The 22211-nt window shown below is 35.5% G+C and overlaps 1 protein-coding gene across 1 annotated transcript in view; it reads right to left on the reverse strand.

Annotated features, from left to right (window-relative positions):
• Positions 1-432: 432 nt before the first annotated feature.
• LOC128641606 (uncharacterized) overlaps positions 433-22211 on the reverse strand; it is a 70548-nt gene continuing 48769 nt past the window's right edge. The window contains exons 4-7 of the mRNA XM_053694144.1: positions 17419-17444; positions 7620-7691; positions 7491-7544; positions 433-477 (exon numbers count right to left, since the gene is read on the reverse strand). Coding sequence (XP_053550119.1) covers positions 433-477; positions 7491-7544; positions 7620-7691; positions 17419-17444 — 197 coding nt within the window. The remainder of the gene's footprint in view (positions 478-7490; positions 7545-7619; positions 7692-17418; positions 17445-22211) is intronic.

The following is a 22211-nucleotide window of genomic DNA, read 5'->3' on the forward strand; positions in this document are numbered from 1 at the left end:
ATATGAGCCAACCTAGGTTTAGCTTTCAACTAAGAATACCAAGAGAACACAGCAAATTTGATGATGAAAGTAAATTGGACAGTTGATAAAAATTGCTTGCCCTATCAGAATCATGAAAGTTTAATTTTGACTAGACAGTCCTCTTTAAGGGTAGTTATTCTGTTGGACAAGCAGTGTATATAGATGGTTTATGGACACACAGGGTCTACCCTTTCCGCAGCCTCACAATAAAGTCTCAACCTCTGCTTTGAAAACAAATTACAACATATGTAAGTAATCTTTTCTTTCTAAAGTTTAGGTTAATTTTCTGCAAAAATAAGTCCTATGTTAATATTTTAATCTCATCATTTACAGTGTGAAGCCCTTGTGTGAATATTCCAGACACTGTGTACCTACCTGTGATACCCTCTATAGGTCAGTGAATGCTTGGATCTATGTGGTACTAACTGGCACTGGAAGTGTTTCTAATTCTAAAGCCTGTAAAGTAAAATGATAAAGTATTAAATAAAAAATAAAAAAAACATAGATAAATCAGCTGCAGTCACCTATATATCTGTGATATAGTTTATTTTTATCAAACTACTATATAGGGGTAGATTTATGAAGCAGCGGATGCTTCAAACTACCCCCGTAGTTTTCCTGATCGTATATGATCGGGATGATTGACACCCCCTGCTAGCGGCCGATTGGCCGCGAATGTGCAGGGGGTGGTATTGCACAAGCAGTTCACGAGAAATGCTACAGCGGATCATGTTCGCCCGCACTATGATAATTCAGCCCCAAAGTCTCCAATCTTGAGGATTTTAAATACTTATCATATTAAACATATCATGTTAATATAAGGACACTACATGAGATAAACTTATTTTTATTGAAATAAAAGTTGATTTATTTATTTTACAAAATGCTAATTTAAAGTTTATTGAAAGTTTCTTTAAAAACATATATTAAACACAGAAATCCTAACATACCCCCTTTCAGATATAACTGTATACAGCAATATGGGATGGTCTGCTGTTAATCTTCTAGACCTTTTAAACTAATATTAAATATTTTATAGTACAACAGAGTTGAAAGATGTGAAAAAAAATGAACAAGCTTTATTGAAATGTATATAACATTTTTGTACTTTTTCAATTAAAGGGACAGTAAAGTCAAATTTAAACTTTCACGATTAACACATAACATGCAAATTTAAGACTTTCTAATTTACTTCAGTTATCAAATTTACTTCAACTCTTGGCATTGATTACTGCACAGCTTTACTGCTAACGATGAGACAATAGTCATATTTTATTTTTGAACCACCAGATAAGACTCAAGTGAATTACAGAATATAATTAGAGTTGGTTTGTAACTATTCTTAGTTTGCACAAGTGGGTGTTAATGCATCATCGCCCATGAGGGTTAAGTCAGTATAGTTGAATCATGTCATATTAATTACTATAATTCATCAGTCACATTAACATAAAAAAAGACAGGACCTTCTCTGCTGGACTTCAGGAACAGTGAATACCAACCTGGGGGTTAGACTTCGGGTTTTTTTTATTTGAATTTTATTTTATTTAGATTAGGGTAGGCATTTTGTAAAAGAGCTAAATGCCCTTTTCAGGGCAATGGGTAGATTAGGTTTTTTAGTGTTAGGGTTTTTTTATTTTAGGGGGTTTGGTGGGTGGGGGGTTTTACTGTTAGGGGGACTTTGTGTATTTTTAATGTAAAAGAGCTGTTTATCTTGGGGCAATGCCCTGAAAAAGCTCTTTTAAAGGCTACAGGTAGTTTATTCTTAAGTAGTGGGTGTTTTATTTTGGGGTCTTTTTTATTTTTATAGGGATTAGGTATAATTTTTTAAAATTTGATAATTTTGTTTTTTATTTTTCTGTAATTGTAGCTTAAAGGGACAGTCTACACCAGTATTTAAATTTTTTATACTTAGTTTATTTTTTTATTTTTAAAGTAGTATTAGTTTTTTTATTTTAATAGTAACTTAGTATTTGTAATTTAGGTAATTTGGGTTCATTTAGGGGGTGTTAGGTTAGGGGGCTTAGTAATTTAATTATTTATTTGTGTTGCAGGCTTTGGGCGGTTTAGGGGTTAATACTTTAATAGGTAGTTTGCGTTGTGGGTTAATGTCGGATTAGGGGTTAATAGTTTTAATTAGGCTTATTGCGTTGTGGTGGGGTTTGTTGGTTCAGGGGTTAATACTTGTATTAGTTTCCGATTGTGGGTTTGATGGCGGATATAGGGGTTTTACGTGTCAGGCTTATTTTTGGAAGGTGTGTTAGACTTTTACGGGAGGATTTGATATTTTTTTTACTTTTCTTAGGTGCCGACAGTTTCTAAGGTGCCGTAAGTCACTAACGACTCCAGAAATTTGTATCTATGCTCATTTCTTGACATCGCTAGTTTATCCGACTTACGGCACTTTATGAACTGCTGGCGGGGGTTTATTGGATACATTGATGTGCAAGGTGAAATTACGAGCGGCGCGGGTTTGCAGCGCTTGTGCTGAAGCCTGTGCCGTAAATGTAATCTTGTCGTGGTGTTAATGTATTACTGTCCATGAGGGATACATGAGTATATATATTATTTAGCACTTGTTAGTCATCGTTTTTAAGTTACACTATCATAAAGAACAGTTGATCTTTCAGAGTACAGATTGTTAAGTGCACGTGCAAGTAGGTTTTAAACTGTAAATTACTTAATGTTTAATTTGCAGTTCTTGTTTGTATTATATTTTGTAGCATGTGAAGTTGATTCTTAATTATTTTTGTATGGATTTTATATTTGATACTGTATATTTTAAAATATGTTTATGCACCTTTGACAGAATGTTTGTTAACCTTTATTGAAATGTTTATTAACCTCTATTGGAATGTTGTGCACATTTATCGAAATGTTTGTGCACATTTAATCGGAATGTTTGTGCACATTTATAGGAATGTTTGTGCACATTTATCGAATTGTTTATGCACCTTTATCAGAAAGATTGTTAACTTTTATTGAAATGTTTTATGCACATTTATTGGAAGGTTTGTGCACATTTATCGGAATGTTTATGCACCTTTATTGGAATGATTGAGCACATTTATCGGAATGTTTATGCACCTTTATTGGAATGATTGAGCACATTTATCAGAATGTTTGTGCACCTTGACTCATGGTTTTGAAAGCTATAGAGTTTAATTCGGGCAACACCCAAGTAAGGGGAAGTAGCTTTATTATGAGGTTGAGTATGATTGGGTCACCGTGTTTTTAAAGATTCTGATAGTTAAAGTTCATTATCCCTGAAAAAACATGTCTCTGAGTAGCTGAGAAACACTTTGCATTGATTGGTTAGATGGTGAAAGCTGTGTAAATATGTTCTTGATTTGTATTTACTTTGTGAAGCCTTTCATTGAGCTGTTGACAAGTTTACAGCTGTATAAAAAACAAGTCATTGCACTGGATAGTCATGGGGTCAGACAAGCTCTCAGATCTTTCAGGGTCTGATGGTTAAAACCTCACCGGCATGTAGAGAAATCACACAGAATCTTTGGAAATTTTTAGACCTTGTGTATTGTAATGTAGGAGTTTGTTTCACAAAAAGATCACTACATAGTAACATAAACATTTCTCAAGATAAAAAGCCTCATTGTACCAACGAGACTTCTTAGAATATCTCACCTGAGTAGCGAGATTTTAAATATCAGGTCCTCAGTGAGCTGAACACAACCAGCCTCTGTTAGTACAAACAAGGGCTTCAACTGTTGTAAGTTGACATTTTACCATTTAGACCGTGTTAATGCTGAAATGATCTATACTATGTGAAGCCTTCTGTCTTCTCTTTGTTGCTGAAAAGCATATTTAGATATCTCAGCAGCAGCAATGCACTACTGGGAGCTAGCTGCAGATTATTATTATTTATTTGTAGAGTGCCAACAGATTCTGCAGCGCTATAAATATATAATATAATATGTATAAGAGGCAGTAATAGACCAGGTCAATGGGCAGAAGGCTGTGCCCACGAGTTGTCAGATGGTGTAAATCACCTTGAATGGGTTAGAGGAAAGCTGGGCTTGTGAGCTTATACACTAAAGGGTGCAAGGGGCACTGCAGATAGAAGGAGAGGAACTGGGGTAAGAAGTGTTTAGTATAAATTGAATGCATCACTGAGCAGTAGTCTTTAGGGAGTGTATGAAAGTTACCAGTGGGTCTTGTGTAGCAAGGCAGAGAATTCCATAAATGTGCCAGTCCTGTTTTTCTGATTAAAATCCAAATTCCTTATGCTTAAAAGCACATGAAGCCCAACAATATTCATTCATGACTCATATAAAGCAGGTTGCTACACATATCTGCCTCTTGTCATTGACTTTCAGTTAGCCCATTGATGCTCCATCAACAAAGGATACCAAGAGAACAAAAAATAGATAATAGAAATAAATTAGAAAGCTGTTTAAAATTGCATGCAATGTTGGGTTTCATGTCCCTTTAATGATACATTGGGCAAGATTATGATTGGAGTGCTATTTATCACTCCCACTTGCTCACTAACTTGAGCAGTAAGCGTTTTTCCACACATTGGGTAGCGCTCGTATTACAAGTTGAAAGTAAAACGTTTTTGGTTGCGCATTACCCGACACGCACAAAAAGCTGAAAATAGAATTTTGCCACTGCATTAATGAATTCCCCAATAGACTTTAATAGAGCACGAAAATTGGGAAAAAACACCCAACAAGTCACGCAAACCTAATTGCATACTCTCATATGCGCTAACCGGACATGAAAATATGAATATTTCACATTCCAATGTTCTTCACATAGAAGAATATGTTCTATTTATTTATACATACAGTATGTCTTGATATATCCAATGTTTTTTTGGTAAAATATATCTATATGTATATACCTATATGATTATATATAGGCATAGATATACACAGATATATCTATTTAAAAATTCTTAGAACATATTTTCGTATGTGAAGAACTATGAAATGTGAAATATTTACATTAAATACATAGTTAAACATTTTATTAAATATAAATATTGCATGAATGATTTTTCATGTTTTTAGCTACTTGACTGCAAAGGGCTCCAATGCACGTATCTGTTTGTCTGTATATGTATACATATGTATTTATGTGTTTTATATGTGTATATATATATATGTGTCTATAAATACATATGTATACATATGTATTTATGTGTTTTATATGTGTATATATATATATGTCTATAAATACATATGTATACACACACACAAACAAATATATATATATATATATATATATATATATATATATATGTCTATAAATACATATGTATACACACACACAAACAAATATATATATATATATATATATACATACTGTACATACATACATATACATCTTTAGACATTTATATGTATGTATCTATATGTTAAATATAAAAAAACAGACAAGGATGTGGGATAAGGTAAGGGCTAAGTGTTGTGATGTATACAGCTTGAAAGTGCTGTGTCCGGGACAACTAAGTAGAATAGACTTTATATGTTAAAGCCTTTTGCAGCCCTTTTTTTAACACCTGAGACCTAATATCTTTGAGCCCTTCTAATTATTTATTGAATAGTGTTTTATGAGTGTAAATGTATTTTTGATGTGTTTGTGCATCTTTTTAGTCCAACGTAACAGTTAACCAGAGCTTGGAAGTTACGCTATTGCGACGTGCGGTAAATTCAAATGCATTCGAGTGAGGGTGTTTACTTTCAACTTGTAATATGCGCGTTACTTCAGACGTGCGCAAACATCCGTGATAAACCCCTTTTTCGCTAGATCGCAACAGTACTTGTAATCTAGCACTTTAAACGGGCCACTTTTCACTTACTCAAATCTATGGCTGATAGGACTTGATAAATCCCAGACAACACTTTTCGACTTGTTACCCAGTAACCCAAAATGTTTTCTAAAGTAAAATTAGTTTAGCGCATGGAAAAATTCAATGACATTATTCCCGCCATAATGAATGACAGTCTCAAATGTAGGCAAATCCAGCACCTCGGTCAATACAACGAGCACACCGAGGAAACCACTGCACAGACTTTCAACATAATTCCAAATATTCAACACAGCAGCATCACATGAAATCTTAAAATAATTTATTTTATAACAGTGAGTACAGCACTGTACTCCCCATTAAAAAATAATTCATTCTGAAATGTATGCATTGTTCCCATTTTGGGTTTTTGGACATTGGATGATATCAGGAAGCAACGTCACCAAACAGATTCAAATGCTAAAAAGCTAAAAGAATAATAAGCACTTTTATACTAATTAATCCATAACCCAACAAACACATGTGACCATTATACCCACAATGCCCCTGTAGAACAAATTCTATGCTTCATCTTTTAGCATCGCTACTCACTATTAAAAGGAACCAATCAATATACAGGTCCTTCAAGTGTGATGGAATCACAAAACCCATGAAATCAACATTTGGTTTACTCTTAAAGGGATATGAAACCCAAACATGTTCTTTTGTGGTTCAGACAGAGCAGACAATACTTAAACATTTCCAATTTAATTCTATTATTACATTTTCTTTGTTCCCATTATATCCATTGGTGAAAAGATACCTAGGTAGGCATCTGAAGCACTAGTGCTGCCATCTAGTGCTCTTGCAAATGGATAACATTCTTGCAAAACTGCTTCCGTAAAGTGCTCGAGACACGTGCACGCTCCTGAGCTTACATCCCTGCTTTTCAACAAAGGATACAAAGAAAATATTTGATCATAAAAGTAAATAGAAAGTTGATAAAAATCACGTGCTGTATCTGAATCATGAAAGAGAAACATTGTGTTTCATGCCCCTTTAATCTGGTTCATTTGGCTCTTGCACTGACGATGCAGAGAACACTTTTGGTAAATTAACCGCAGAACTATTATAATATTCATATGGGAAACGCAAAGACACTACCAGATAATATTCAGGAATTGCTATCTGCCAAACATTCCTAAATGTCTTAATCATCTGCCAAACACCCCAAAATGTCTTAATCATCTGCCGAACAGACCTAAATGTCTTAATCATCTGCCAAACACCCCAAAATGTCTTAATCATCTGCCGAACAGACCTAAATGTCTTAATCATCTGCCAAACACCCCAAAATGTCTTCATCATCTGCCAAACACCCAAAAATGTCTTCGTCATCTGCCAAACACCCCAAAATGTCTTCATCATCTGCCGAACACCCCTAAATGTCTTAATCATCTGCCAAACACCCCAAAATGTCTTAATCATCTGCCAAACCCCCCTAAATGTCTTAATCATCTGTCAAACACCCCCAAAATGTCTTCATCATCTGCCGAACACCCCAAAATGTCTTCATCATCTGTGTTCAGTTAAATGATTTACTTTGGTGAGTTACAAATACATATTGACCATTATTATTATATTATTTTATCTATAAACATGTGCTTAGGTATATAATAGCTAAATAATAAATACTCACAGGATCGGTTGAACTTACAGCATAAAGAATAAAAAATGATCCACCAGCGTTCAATATGATTATCCCAGACATCTGCAAAAGAGAAGAGTAAGATATTAGTTGTCTTCTTTGCTATATCTATATTTATGTAACATGGAGTATACTTACAGGAAATAAAATGTATATGTCATCATATGGAATAATATAGGTCCATCCAGCACACAAAAATACCAGAAAAACCTGCAGGATGTAATAAGTTTTATCATTAATATTAAGGAAGAAAGATAAAATTAGCAGTTTCCTTATATTAATAATAATAATAATAATAATAATAATAATAATATGGACCTAGTCAGCTTTTAATGTTAGCTTTAAACTCAAAGCTAACACAAACCATTTAAAAATCTGCAAAAAAAACAAAAACAAAAATTTCCACAATCATCAATAATATGTTTAGGTCATATTCTAAATATATAAACAGTATGGGCCCCCATTTATTAAGCAGCCGATGCTACTTCGGAGCCCCATCGTTTCCAGCTCGTCTGAAACGGAAGTTAAGAAGCAGCGTTCGTAAGACCGCTGTTCCTTAACTTGTCCGCAACCTTTTAGGTGGCAGATTGAAATCATCCTGATCCGACTGGGATGATTGACCGCCCTTGCTAGTGGCCGATTGGCCGCCAGTAAGCAGGGGTCGGCATTGCACAAGCATTTCACTAGAAATACAACCAAAACAAACAAAAGATGATAATACACTCAGTAATTAGATTAAGCAAAAAGTATTGCTGCCTGGTAAGTATATTATATACACTAAACTAAAAGGGAGAAGGTTACACCAAAATATGGTGTAACACAAAAGACCAGGATATCAAGCAAACACTTTATAATATCAAAAAAATAATACAAATGGATATCCAAAAACTGTGCAATTTATTTAAACATAATTCCATATACTACAAAAGCCACTAGATGAGTAGTGAGCTTATGAAATATGAAATACAGTAATAAAATACTAAAAAACTGACACACACACAAAGGACAAACAGACAAATCACATGGGCCCCACACGCAGTTCCTAAATATAACCTAAGCTGGCTGTAATCAGTCAAGTATGTCAAACTGAAAGTTCAAAGGCAAACTTCATGCACATGTAGATGAAATTAATGTGAATGAAACACATAAATTATATCCAATGAATGAAGGATGACGGTAGACCACTATATGCAGTGTGGAAATATGGATGATAGATGAATAAACAATGGATGATAATGATGATAACAGATTGCCCAGCTTGCTTAGGTAAATATATCAGGCTTGCAAACATTCACAGGAACCAGTATAAGTGGCAATTCACGATCAGAAGTGTGCGGGGTAAGATGTGAGAAAGTTCTATTTTAGGGCGAGTGTCTTCCAATGCAAAACGAAACCATGAAAGTATACGGCAGTTCATACCACACTCACAGCCCTTTACAACCGATCACTCATGCGATCCTCTGAAATGTACACACAACACCTCCACTCTAAGAACATCGGCTCTCGGACAGGAAAATACTGGAAAGGTCCCACTGGTAATTGCTGCCACTCAAACAGATAGTGGGGGGATCCCATGGACTAAAGCGCTGCTCCCCAACGCGTCCTGTTGCGCGTTTCACTCCTGACTTGCAGCACGGAGCTTCTTCCGGGGTATGACGTAACACGTCTCAACGTCTTTTTTTATTGGTAGGAGGCGAATTGTCAAGAGTTCCATCACGCTGTCTTAAAGCGGCCCATCAGGTGCTTATAAACCTTAAAGGGGAAATGTCGGGACTGAACTCAGCCTAATCTACCAATCCATACAAAACAGACTAACAGAAACACGAGGACAAACATATATTCAAAATTATACATTATGTACAAAGCTACTTAAGTAAAAATACATTACTTTTATTTACCATACCGGTTATTGTTGGATAGGGCTCAACATAATATGCTTCATATATAGATTAACATTGTGTGTGTTTAGACTATAAATCCAAATACATTATTTAGACAAAATAAATGAATATCCAAATAGTTTTATTACAATCATATTAGAATTTTAAATTCAATGTCGTGCATGAGGAACTGGGTTGGCGCACTGGGGTGATTCAAGTCACTGAAGGCAGGAAAGATGCACAGCTGATGCATAGATAAATTATTTTATTTAATTTCTTGGGCGAAAGGATACAAATTCAAGTTTTTCATTTAAACCCCTGGGGGACAATGTTTTAAGATGGTATATCCACCGTGTTTCTTTTTGAAGAAGTGTAGTATCAATATTTCCACCCCTTCTATGTGGATTTACTTTTTCAATACCAATAAATTCCAAGCCATCTAGCCTGGAATTATGGTATTTAGCAAAATACCTGGCAATTGGACTATCTATATCCACATTTTTGATATCATCACGATGTTCATAGATTCTTGTCCTCAATTCCCTATAGGTTTTCCCTATATAGAAACAGGGACACGTACATGATAGTAAGTAAATGATACCAGTACTGGAGCAATTGATAAATTATCTAATCTGATACTTTCTACCAGTACTAGTTTCAAAAGTTTTTGTACGTTTAACAAATGTACATGCTGCACAATGACCGCAGGGAGAGCAACCCACTATAGTTTGTGAGTGACTTAACAGCCAATTCTTTGGTGTTGCCTTAACGAATTCACTTTTAACTAAAAGATCCTTCAAATTGCTCGCTCTCCGTGCGGTCATTGATGGATATACTTCAATACAGCCAGACAGGTCCTCATCTTGAGCTAACAAATGCCAATTGTTATTTAGAATCATTCATAATTTCTCCCAATGGGAATTATATTTGGTTATAAACCGTACTTTATTGTCAACTAGATGTTGAACCCTCTGTCCATAAAGAAGATTAGATATGTCTTGTGTTGAAGCACGATATTTTGCTTTCTTTAGAGTCCTTTTTGAATACACTCTTTGTAGAAATCTTTGTGTCATTTCTGACGCTTGCTTATTAAAAGTATGTGTGTCTGAGCATGTCCTGCATAGGCGTAAAAATTGCCCATATGGAATACCTTTCTTCAGATTGTTGGGGTGATGACTGCTCCCTAATAAAATGCTATTTGAAGCAGTAGGTTTCCTGTATATCTCTGTATGGATCTGGTTTCCTTTCTTACTTATAAGTAAATCAAGAAAACTAATGCTAGAATAGCTACTTGTACAGGTTAGAAAAATGTTAAAAGCATTCTCATTAAGGATTGTTACAAATTCATTGACACAAAGATTGCAAAGAAACAGAAGAGGGGGAGGTGGGAGTGCACAAACCAACAACAGATGTTATCACATGATGACCAGGAACAGACTACGCTTCAATTAAATAGCATTGATAATAGTACCTCCATTTTAGGTGACCAACCCTCAGGGAACTCAAATATAGTCAATCTGTCTGATTTTAGCCTCAATCTTGAACATATAAAACTATTGGAAAAAGGGCTAAGTTTCTGTCCCAGTGCTAGATTAGATACTTTTGAAGTTATTAAAGATCTTAATTTATTTGCTCGTAAATTGGCACTTCAAAAAATTATGAGACCTAGGACTACAATTGATTTAACTGACCAAAAAGAAAGAGAGGCAATGAATACACTTGAGTCACTTTTGATTGATCAAGATAACAGCGTTAAGACAGAGATTAAACCTAAGACGGGCTTCAAGAGAAAATCTACATATATGCCAAGCTTTTCATCTATACCCAGCATAGCTACGTTTGTGAAAAATGTAACTGTAGAGCTTGAACAAATCCAACTTACTGGAATAACTAATGATAATTTGACCTATACAGAGCGCATTGCTTTAGATGATTTGATGAGACATAATGAGCTGGTGATAAAACCGGCGGATAAAGGTGGTAATGTAGTCATTCTTAATCAACGATACTATATAGAGGAGGCTAATAGACAATTGGGAGATGTTGAGCAATATCAAAATGTAACACATGATACCTTCCAAAAATCCCACAATGAATTGTTATTTTTGCTTAACGATGCTAGATGAAATGGTCTCATCAATAGTCAAGAGCAAGGCTTTCTGTATAGAGATAAACCAAAAGTGGCAGTTTTCTACTGGATACCGAAGCTGCATAAATCTGCAACTAAACCCCCTGGACGCCCAATTATATCGGGTATAGGGGGCCCTACAGAGGGCATTAGTCAATAAGTAGATTGTTTCTTGAAGCCCTTCTTACCTGAATTAAGAACATTCACCAAAGATTCAATAGATGTAATTAGGAAATTAGACGGGATTACTATCTCAGAAAAAATGCTCTTTGTATCATTGGATGTAGAATCACTATATTCCTCAATCCCCCATAATGTAGGGATTCAAGCATATGAAAACTTCTTAAAATCAAGAGGTATGGAATTTAATATGCATACTAACTTTGTAGTTCAACTTTTGGATTTTGTACTTAAAAACAACATATTTATGTTCAACGGAAAATATTACAGACAATTGCGTGGTACTGCCATGGGGGCCACATGTGCCCCCACCTATGCCTGCCTACACCTGGGGTTCTGGGAGAACCAGGTTGTGTTTGGAGATCTGGCCACATGGGTGGAGGCACATGTGACCCTATGAATTCAACATGGACAACATACTAATTTTGTGGGAAGGGACAGTGGAAAAACTCAATGAATTTGTAACAATCCTTAATGAGAATGCTTTTAACATTTTTCTATCCTGTACAAGTAGCTATTCTAGCATTAGTTTTCTTGATTTACTTATAAGTAAGAAAGGAAACCAGATCCATAGAGATGTATACAGGAAACCTACTGCTTCAAATAGCATTTTATTAGGGAGCAGTCATCACCCCAACAATCTGAAGAAAGGTATTCCATATGGGCAATTTTTACGCCTACGCAGGACATGCTCAGACACACATACGTTTAATAACCAAACATCAGAAATGACACAAAGATTTCTACAAAGAGGGTATTCAAAAAGGACTCTAAAGAAAGCAAAATATCGTGCTTCAACACAAGACAGATCTAATCTTCTTTATGGACAGAGGGTTCAACATCTAGTTGACAATAAAGTACGGTTTATAACCAAATATAATTCCCATTGGGAGAAATTATGAATGATTCTAAATAACAATTGGCATTTGTTAGCTCAAGATGAGGACCTGTCTGGCTGTATTGAAGTATATCCATCAATGACCGCACGGAGAGCGAGCAATTTGAAGGATCTTTTAGTTAAAAGTGAATTTGTTAAGGCAACACCAAAGAATTGGCTGTTAAGTCACTCACAAACTATAGTGGGTTGCTCTCCCTGCGGTCATTGTGCAGCATGTACATTTGTTAAACGTACAAAAACTTTTGAAACTAGTACTGGTAGAAAGTATCAGATTAGATAATTTATCAATTGCTCCAGTACTGGTATCATTTACTTACTATCATGTACGTGTCTCTGTTTCTATATAGGGAAAACCTATAGGGAATTGAGGACAAGAATCTATGAACATCGTGATGATATCAAAAATGTGGATATAGATAGTCCAATTGCCAGGTATTTTGCTAAATACCATAATTCCAGGCTAGATGGCTTGGAATTTATTGGTATTGAAAAAGTAAATCCACATAGAAGGGGTGGAAATATTGATACTACACTTCTTCAAAAAGAAACACGGTGGATATACCATCTTAAAACATTGTCCCCCAGGGGTTTAAATGAAAAACTTGAATTTGTATCCTTTCGCCCAATAAATTAAATAAAATAATTTATCTATGCATCAGCTGTGCATCTTTCCTGCCTTCAGTGACTTGAATCACCCCAGTGCGCCAACCCAGTTCCTCATGCACGACATTGAATTTAAAATTCTAATATGATTGTAATAAAACTATTTGGATATTCATTTATTTTGTCTAAATAATGTATTTGGATTTATAGTCTAAACACACACAATGTTAATCTATATATGAAGCATATTATGTTGAGCCTATCCAACAATAACCGGTATGGTAAATAAAAGTAATGTATTTTTACTTAAGTAGCTTTGTGCATAATGTATAATTTTGAATATATGTTTGTCCTCGTGTTTCTGTTAGTCTGTTTTGTATGGATTGGTAGATTAGGCTGAGTTCAGTCCCGACATTTCCCCTTTAAGGTTTATAAGCACCTGATGGGCCGCTTTAAGACAGAGTGATGGAACTCTTGACAAATCGCCTCCTACCAATAAAAAGAGACTTTGAGACGTGTTACGTCATATCCCGGAAGAAGCTCCGTGCTGCAAGTCAGGAGCAAAACGCGCAACAGGACGCGTTGGGGAGCAGCGCTTTAGTCCGTGGGATCCCCCCACTATCTGTTTGAGTGGCAGCAATTACCAGTGGGACCTTTCCAGTATTTGCCGGTCCGAGAGACGATGTTCTTAGTGTGGAGGTGTTGTGAGTACATTTCAGAGGATCGCATGAGTGATCGTTTGTAAAGGGCTGTGAGTGTGGTATGAACTGCCGTATACTTTCATGGTTTCGTTTTGCATTGGAAGACACTCGCCCTAAAATAGAACTTTCTCACATCTTACCCCGCACACTTCTGATTGTGAATTGCCACTTATACTGGTTGCTGTGAATGTTTGCAAGCCTGATATATTTACCTAAGCAAGCTGGGCAATCTGTTATCATCATTATCCTACATTGTTTATTCATCTATCATCCATATTTCCACACTGCATATAGTGGTCTACCGTCATCCTTCATTCATTGGATATAATTTATGTGTTTAATTCACATTCATTTCATCTACATGTGCATGAAGTTTGCCTTTGAACTTTCAGTTTGACATACTGGACTGATTACAGCCAGCTTAGGTTATATTTAGGAACTGCGTGTGGGGCCCATGTGATTTGTCTGTTTGTCCTTTGTGTGTGTGTCAGTTTTTTAGTATTTTATTACTGTATTTCATATTTCATAAGCTCACTACTCATCTAGTGGCTTTTGTAGTATATGGAATTATGTTTAAATAAATTGCACAGTTTTTGGATATCCATTTGTATTATTTTTTTGATATTATAAAGTGTTTGCATGATATCCTGGTCTTTTGTGTTACACCATATTTTGGTGTAACTTTCTCTCTTTTAGTTTAGTGTATAAAATTTCACTAGAAATGCCTGTGCAATGTTAAATGCAGACAGCGTGTGCTGTCAGTATTTAGTGAGGTTGAGCAGACACGATTCGCTACAGCAAATCATGTGTGCTCGACTTTAAATAAATCTACCCCTATATCTTTACAATCTTAAATTACTTAAAGGGACATTGTGATCAACTTTTTTCTTTGTGTGATCTAAAGAAGAGTATTTTATATTGTAATTTAGTTTAGTTTTTTTTAAATAAAACTCATGTTCCTGTTGTGAATAAAGTATCTCTTTCATGCTATACTTGCTGAGATTTGTCAGCAGAATGACAGAGGCAGACTTCCATATTATACTGCAGTATGTGCTTTAATTTAAATCTTATCAGCTGGATCCATGCGAGTGTTTTATAAAATCCTATAGTGTTTACATCACAAGAGCTTTTTTAAGCAATAACTTTACAAGTTGTTTATACCTATTCTTAGCAACACAAAAGGAACACACTCATAGGTTGTTGTACTTTTAAACTAAGCATACAATAAAAAATTAAATTACAACAGTAATTTTCTACATGAATTTCTTTTTGCCATTATTTACCAATAAAAGTATTTCATCCTTTAGCTGCTAGACTATTTCAGACCCTTGTTGAGAATATGGGCTAGATTACAAGGGGCGCTCCTGCTCGAGAGCAAAGTTCACTAGAAGTAATCCTTTAATGCACTTTGGATTGCGCTAGCATTACAAGTTGGAAGTAAAACTTTTTCGTGTGAACGAAACCCAATGCACGCTAACCAAAGGACTTTGAAATATTGCAACTGCTTTAACATATTCTCTCCATAGAGGGCAATGGAGAGCGCAGAAGAAAAACCTACACACGCTACTACTAACTACTGCTAACACACACAAACACCCGTAATAAACCACTTGTAGTCTAGCCCATAGTGAGATAAACACCTCTCAGGTAAGTTTGTGTTTCTAAAATTCGTTGAGGGACATTTTAGATTATCTCGCCTGAGCAGAGCGCTTTTGATGATTTGGACCTTAGTCTGAATTTCTAATGAGCAGCAGATTTTTTTTCTGACAAATTTCAGTTACTTCCATTTTCCTTACCCCCTCTATCATGTGATAGCCATCACCCAATTACAAATCCATATACCTATACACTGTGAACACTTGCACATGCTCAGTAGTAGCTGGTGCCTCAGCAAGTGTGTATATAACTGTATCATGTGATAGCCATCAGTCAATAACAAATCCATATACATATACACCTTAAAGTCTTGCACATGCTCAGTAGTAGCTGGTGCCTCAGAAAGTGTGTATAGAAAAAGACTGGGAATACTTTGATAATGAAAGTGCCAATAAGGTCTCATGATTTTAATTGTAAGGGGTTAACGTTTTAGCTTATGTGCTTAATAATTTTTTTTTTTTTTTTTTTAGAAAGAACTGTTATTGTGGGGTTCTTTTCTTAGATAAACCAGAACTCCATCATAAATCGTTTGTAAGCTTGAGTCATTTTATTGCCCCAACCGGTAAACACAGAGTGTGATAAAACACACTGTCTATATCCAGGCACTGGCCTGAGGTCAATTAAGGGTTATTGTTTGGATAAAATCAGAATAATCTTTTATGAATATTAGGCCTTTCAGACACCTCTTCTTCTGGACATGTTTTTATCAAAATAATCCTCATGACATCACAGAGGGATTTTCTATCTGCGTATATGAACTAGATGTACATAACAGAAGTTATAAGGTGTTCTATAACTTCAGCCAGGGATTCAGAGCTTTATGACAGGTCATAAGGGAGAGTTTTGGGTACTTACTGGGCCCACTCAAGAAGGAGGTTTGGTCAAGATATCTGATATCAGAGAAGAGTATATAACTTTGATTGCAACAATATAAGTTTGTCATTTTACATTGGAAACTGTGCATAACAGTGTATCTGGCCATTTCCTAATTCCATTTCCCTGGAAACAGAAGACTATAAGATTATGGTTAAAGTTACAGGTTTCTGTTATTTCTCCTTTTTATATAAATGTACCTATTCATTTTCTTTCAATAAATAATCCTTTGTCTAATATTTGAACCACGTTACTTAAAGAGGCTAGTAATATTAACTGGGTTTTTGGGTTTTAATCTGTGTATTTGGGGATAAATGACTCATTTGTGGTAGCAGCATTTGCAGTTATAGATGCAGATAGAGGGTGATGATAAAAGTTGTTTTTGTACTTTCTGGAGATAAAATAGTTTAGAAAGTGTTTTGTTAACCCATTCATCTCAGTCACAGCTTTGCCTGCGCAGTCTGATCAGGAGAGGTTGTACGTCACAGGAAGTAATGTGGAAAGTTGTAAAAAATTGCTGCTCTGTCTGAATCATTTTAGTTTTAGTGTCCATTTAATGCTGCTGTTTATTACTTTTACTGACAGGTGACCACTTTATGCTATGAGGAGATTAAACTCCCTATTTGGATGGTAGGAAACAATATCTCTTGTAAAGAGATTAAACTCCCTATTTGGATGGTAGGAAACAATATCTCTTGTGAGAGTTAAGAGAGGGGCTTTCCTACCTCCAAGATTTCACTTGTTACGCATTTAGCTCCATCAGGTACCATGCTGATTATATGATAGCCACCTGGTCATGCACGTGCATGATATTAAATAAGGGTCACATGTCTTACTAGACTGCTTCAGTGGAGGTCCTAGGGACCTTTAAGAGCCCATGACATTTTAAAAGTTACATAGCTGACAGGTAAATATAAATCTCCTATGTTAAACACCTGCTGTGTATTATGGAGGTTGTGTGTGTGGTGTTTCTTGTGTTTATGATACAGGGGCAGAATAACCACATATAAATACTTACAGCAAGCAACCAATCTATTGAACGATCTGTAAAAATAAACATAAAACAAGATGTTATTAAAGATGATTATGTTTAAATGTTTACCCTTAAATAAATATCTTTTGGAAAATGAGATTTAAAATAAATTATAGCTACCAATAGTGATGTGAGTTCTGCTTATCGTAAACTGACCAATAAGAACAAACACATACACTTGTTAGATTTTAAATAAATCAGTTTAACTTTTACACATAAACAATATTTGAAAGTTTCAAGCAAAAAATGATATATATAAAATGTGAAATAATGTGATTACAAAGACAATGCAGCAATACTATGGGTGTCCGGTGTTGGTACTAAGTGAGGCAATGACTCCTGGGGGTATAAAATTCAAATAACCTAAAGAGATACCATCCTCTCATTTAAAAAGAAACAAATCACCTCTGTTGTCTGTTATCGCTTTGTATATCACATAGTTAAAATAGTATAACTGGCTGATATTAACTTAGGCTACAAGACCCTTAATATAAAACGTTAATAAGATATTTTACATCAGTTTAAAAAAAGGTAAAAGGAAGTAAACAAAATGATTTCTCTTTCCTAGTTATAAATAAATCCATACACCACTGGTTTAGGGGGAGACAAAGCTGTCTGGGTCAGGGATTCTCAGTTCCAGCCCTCAAGAACATATATTAAAGGGACACTGAACGCAAATTTTTTCTTTCATGATTCAGATAGAGCATGAAATTTTAAGCAACTTTCTAATTTACTCCTATTATCAAATGTTCTTTATTCTCTTGGTATCTTTATTTGAAATGCAAGAATGTAAGTTTAGATGTCGGCCCATTTTTGGTGAACAACCTAGGTTGTCCTTGCTGATTGGTGGATAAATTCATCCACCAATCAAAAATTGCTATCCAGAGTACTGAACCAAGAAAAAAGCTTAGATGCCTTATTTTTCATATAAAGATAGCAAGAGAATGAAGAAACATTGATAATAGGAGTAAATTAGAAAGTTGCTTACAATTGCATGTTCTATCTGAATTACAAAAGAAAAAATTTGGGTTCAGTGTAGCTTTAAGTATTTCCCTTCTTGGGCTGCTCAGCTCATCGCCCGCTGTAACAACATCACCTGCACTCAGGCAGGGAAATCATTTAAATCTTGTCTGAAAATGCTCTTCATTTTATTAAGATAAAGGGCTAGTTTACAAGTGTTGCGCTACCAGTTGCTCACAAGCAATATTGGGTTCTTGCGGCTGTTTGCACGTGTCAGATGTAGCGCTCATATTTTAATTTTAAAGTAAATGCGATCGCTTGAGCGCAATTGAAGTTAATTCATGTTGGGATAGAGCAACCTCACAGCTCTGGTTAACTGTTTCGCAAAACAAAAAATGGTCACAAAATGCATCAAAAAATACACTGAAAAGTACAGTTACACTCATACGAACATCATTTAATAAAAATCAGTAACAAAAAAGTTATAAGGGCTCGAGGAAAAAAGGCAGTCAAAGGGATAAGCATTGGAGCAGTCAAGTAGATGAAAACATGGTAAATCATATTTATGCAATATTCTTTTATAAAAAAAAGTGTTATACTATGTAGTTACTGTAAATATTTCACATACCAATGTTCTTCACATAGCAGAATATGTTATATGTATTTATAAATAGATATTCCTTTATATCCTTATATATCTATACCTATATATAATCATGTATGTATATATATTTGCTTCAGACCTGAGGAAGAGAGGAAAACTCTCGAAAGCTTGTCTTTGAAATATTATGTTAGTCCAATTAAAAAGGTATCACTGCATACTGCAATACTCTGCTATTTGATCATTTTATATATATATATATATATATATATATATATATGTATATATATATATAGATAGATATATATTGTACCAAAATACCATCATATATATATATATATATATATATATATATATATATATATATATATATATATATATATATATATATATAGAACCTATTCTGCTATGAAAAGAACATTGGAATGTGAAATATTTATATTTTTATGTTTCGTTAATGCACTTGAGAATATGTTATCGGGTTTGTGCTTGAGTAGGGAGTTTTTTTTCACTTTTTTTGCTCCATTAACTTATATGGGGTAATACGTTAAGGCGGTCACAATATTCTAACTTTCGGTTAGCACACAAGCAAAAACGTTTTACTTTCAACTTGCAATAAGAGCGCTACCTGCCACACGCAAAAAGCTTACTTCTAGCGGAGTTAGTGTGTGAGTGGAAGTGTTAAATACCGCTCCACTTGTAATCTGACCCATAGGGGCCTATTTATCATCTGTCTGTCGGACATGATCCGATCAGCGGATCATGTCCGACAGACATCGCTGAATGCGGAGAGCAATACGCTCTCCGCATTCAGCATTGCACCAGCAGCTCTTGTGAATCGGCTGCTAGCAGGGGGTGTCAATCAACCCAATCGTATTGGATTGGGTTGATTTGCGGTGATGTCTGTCCGCCTCCTCATAGCAGGCGGACAGGTTATGGGGCAGCGGTCTTTAGACCGCTGCTTCATAACCGGTATTTCTGGCGAGCTTGATAAATGGGCCCCATAATGTGTTAATTTTATCAGCCAATATATTCCCCTACAGAGTAAATATTGATACATATTTCTGTTATTTCTGTTTTGTGATTCTTTTCTTTTTAAAAGGAAACAGTCACACAAGGAAATTCAATAACATACTATTTTACACAATTCTTGAGGCTAAAACAATCATAATTACAAATGCACAAGACACGAAATTGATGCCACATGATTACAATTAAATCCATAGAAAACTGCCGCTCCAGTCCGTTGCTGGCTGTAGACGCCACCGGAAGTCACAGGGGGAAGGCAATAGGTGTAGAGCCACAGGGGGTGCAAGCCGAAAATGCGGCCGGTTCCGCCGCAAAAGTACAAAGGAAAAAAGGTAATCAGCTGCACTGGCGGTTATAATAAAAATCCAAAATTTATTAGTTCAGTTTAAAAACAAGGTACAAGCAGGCTAGGCAGACAGAACTTCCTAACATGTTTCGTGCCAAACACGGCACTTAATCATAGGACAGGTGTTCAAGGTATGGCCCCTTCCTTTTAAAGGGGCGATACCCAATAGTATGCTATGTACAATTTAAAAAGACAGTACTTAAAAAACCTAAGCACTAAAGAGGAGGGAGAGGGAGACATATGCAAATGCAAGAGGAAAGAGCATTTTTTGCTAGGGGTCATGCAATCAATCTTTTTCAGAAAAAGGTACAGAAAGAATTACTAGAATTAGAGACCACTGCTAGACAACGTATAGTACATTCTAATCTTACAAGAGCTGAACAAATAGCCCTTCAAAAATTACAAACAAATGATAACATAGTTATCAGGGCGTCAGATAAGGGTGGCAATGTAGTGGTCCTTGATAAGGACTACTACATTGAGGAAGCAAAACGCCAACTGGCTGATGCCAACACGTACAGAAGACTAGAGAGTAACCCCACTACTGTATTTAAATCTAAGCTACGCCATTTAATTGAACAAGGCATTGCACTAAATATCTTTTCAGAAGAACAAGCAGAGTCATTGATTCCCACACACCCAATCACCCCTATATTTCATCATGTGCCTAAAACACACAAAGATATTCAATGTCCCCCGGGGAGACCCATCATCTCGGGGATTGGCTCAATGTTTGAGCCATTGTCTGAATGGGTGGACTCAATTCTGCAGCCCCTTGTTCAGGATTTGAACAGCTATTTGAGGGATTCAACACACCTCATTAGCTATCTTGAAAATACCAGGTGGTGCAAAGGTTTCAGTTGGGTAACTGTTGATGCTACAGCATTATATTCAAGTATCCCACATGCTTTGGGGATTAAGGCATTACAATATGCCTTAACCTCCAGGACACAATATTCTGTTGAATTTATCATTTTTTTCTGTGAAATCGTGGAATTTTTACTCAAACACAATTTCTTTATGTTTGATGGCATTTATTTTTTACAGGTATGTGGCACGGCGATGGGGGCTAAGTTTGCCCCCTCGTTTGCCAACCTATCTGTTGCATGGTGGGAAGACATGTATCTTTACACCACTCTAAATCCTTTTGCAGACTCAATAATTAAATACATGAGATTTATCGATGACTTGATCTTTATAGTACAAGACCCGCTAGATTTCAACAATTTTCTAAACTATCTTAATGATAATCAGTTGAACCTTAAATTTACGGGACAAATAGATCCATATAAAACGTGCTTTTTGGATTTAATATTAACTGGTGATACTGAGACGGGTACCATACTAACCGATACTTTTCGCAAGCCCACAGCAGGGAACACCATACTCCATGCTAAGTCATGTCACCCTCCCCATCTTATCCGCTCCATTCCGAGAGCTCAATATATTCGTATGAGGAGGAATACTAATTCTGATAGTAATTTCTATACCCAGTCAGTGGATCTTACTAATAGGCTTAAAATGAGGGGCTATTCAGAAAAAGAACTACAGAAATCATTTGATAGTGTCAGGGATAAAAAACAATCAGAAGTTATTGGTCGTAAAAAGGAGAAGAGCAAATTCAATGGAGATTCTGTGGTATTCTCTACAGAATATTCCAAACAATTTTACGATATTTGTAAAATTTTGAAAAATAATCTCCATATTTTGAATAGTGATGAACTTTTGTGTAATATCTCTGAGTCCTGTAAATTCGTCTCTAAAAAACCACCTACCCTAGCAACCAGACTGGCCCCTAGTATGGTTACCAGTAATAGAAAACAAGCCGCTAATTGGCTAAGG

This window comes from Bombina bombina, chromosome 11 (assembly GCF_027579735.1).
Source record: "Bombina bombina isolate aBomBom1 chromosome 11, aBomBom1.pri, whole genome shotgun sequence".
Classification (NCBI taxonomy): Eukaryota; Metazoa; Chordata; class Amphibia; order Anura; family Bombinatoridae; genus Bombina; species Bombina bombina.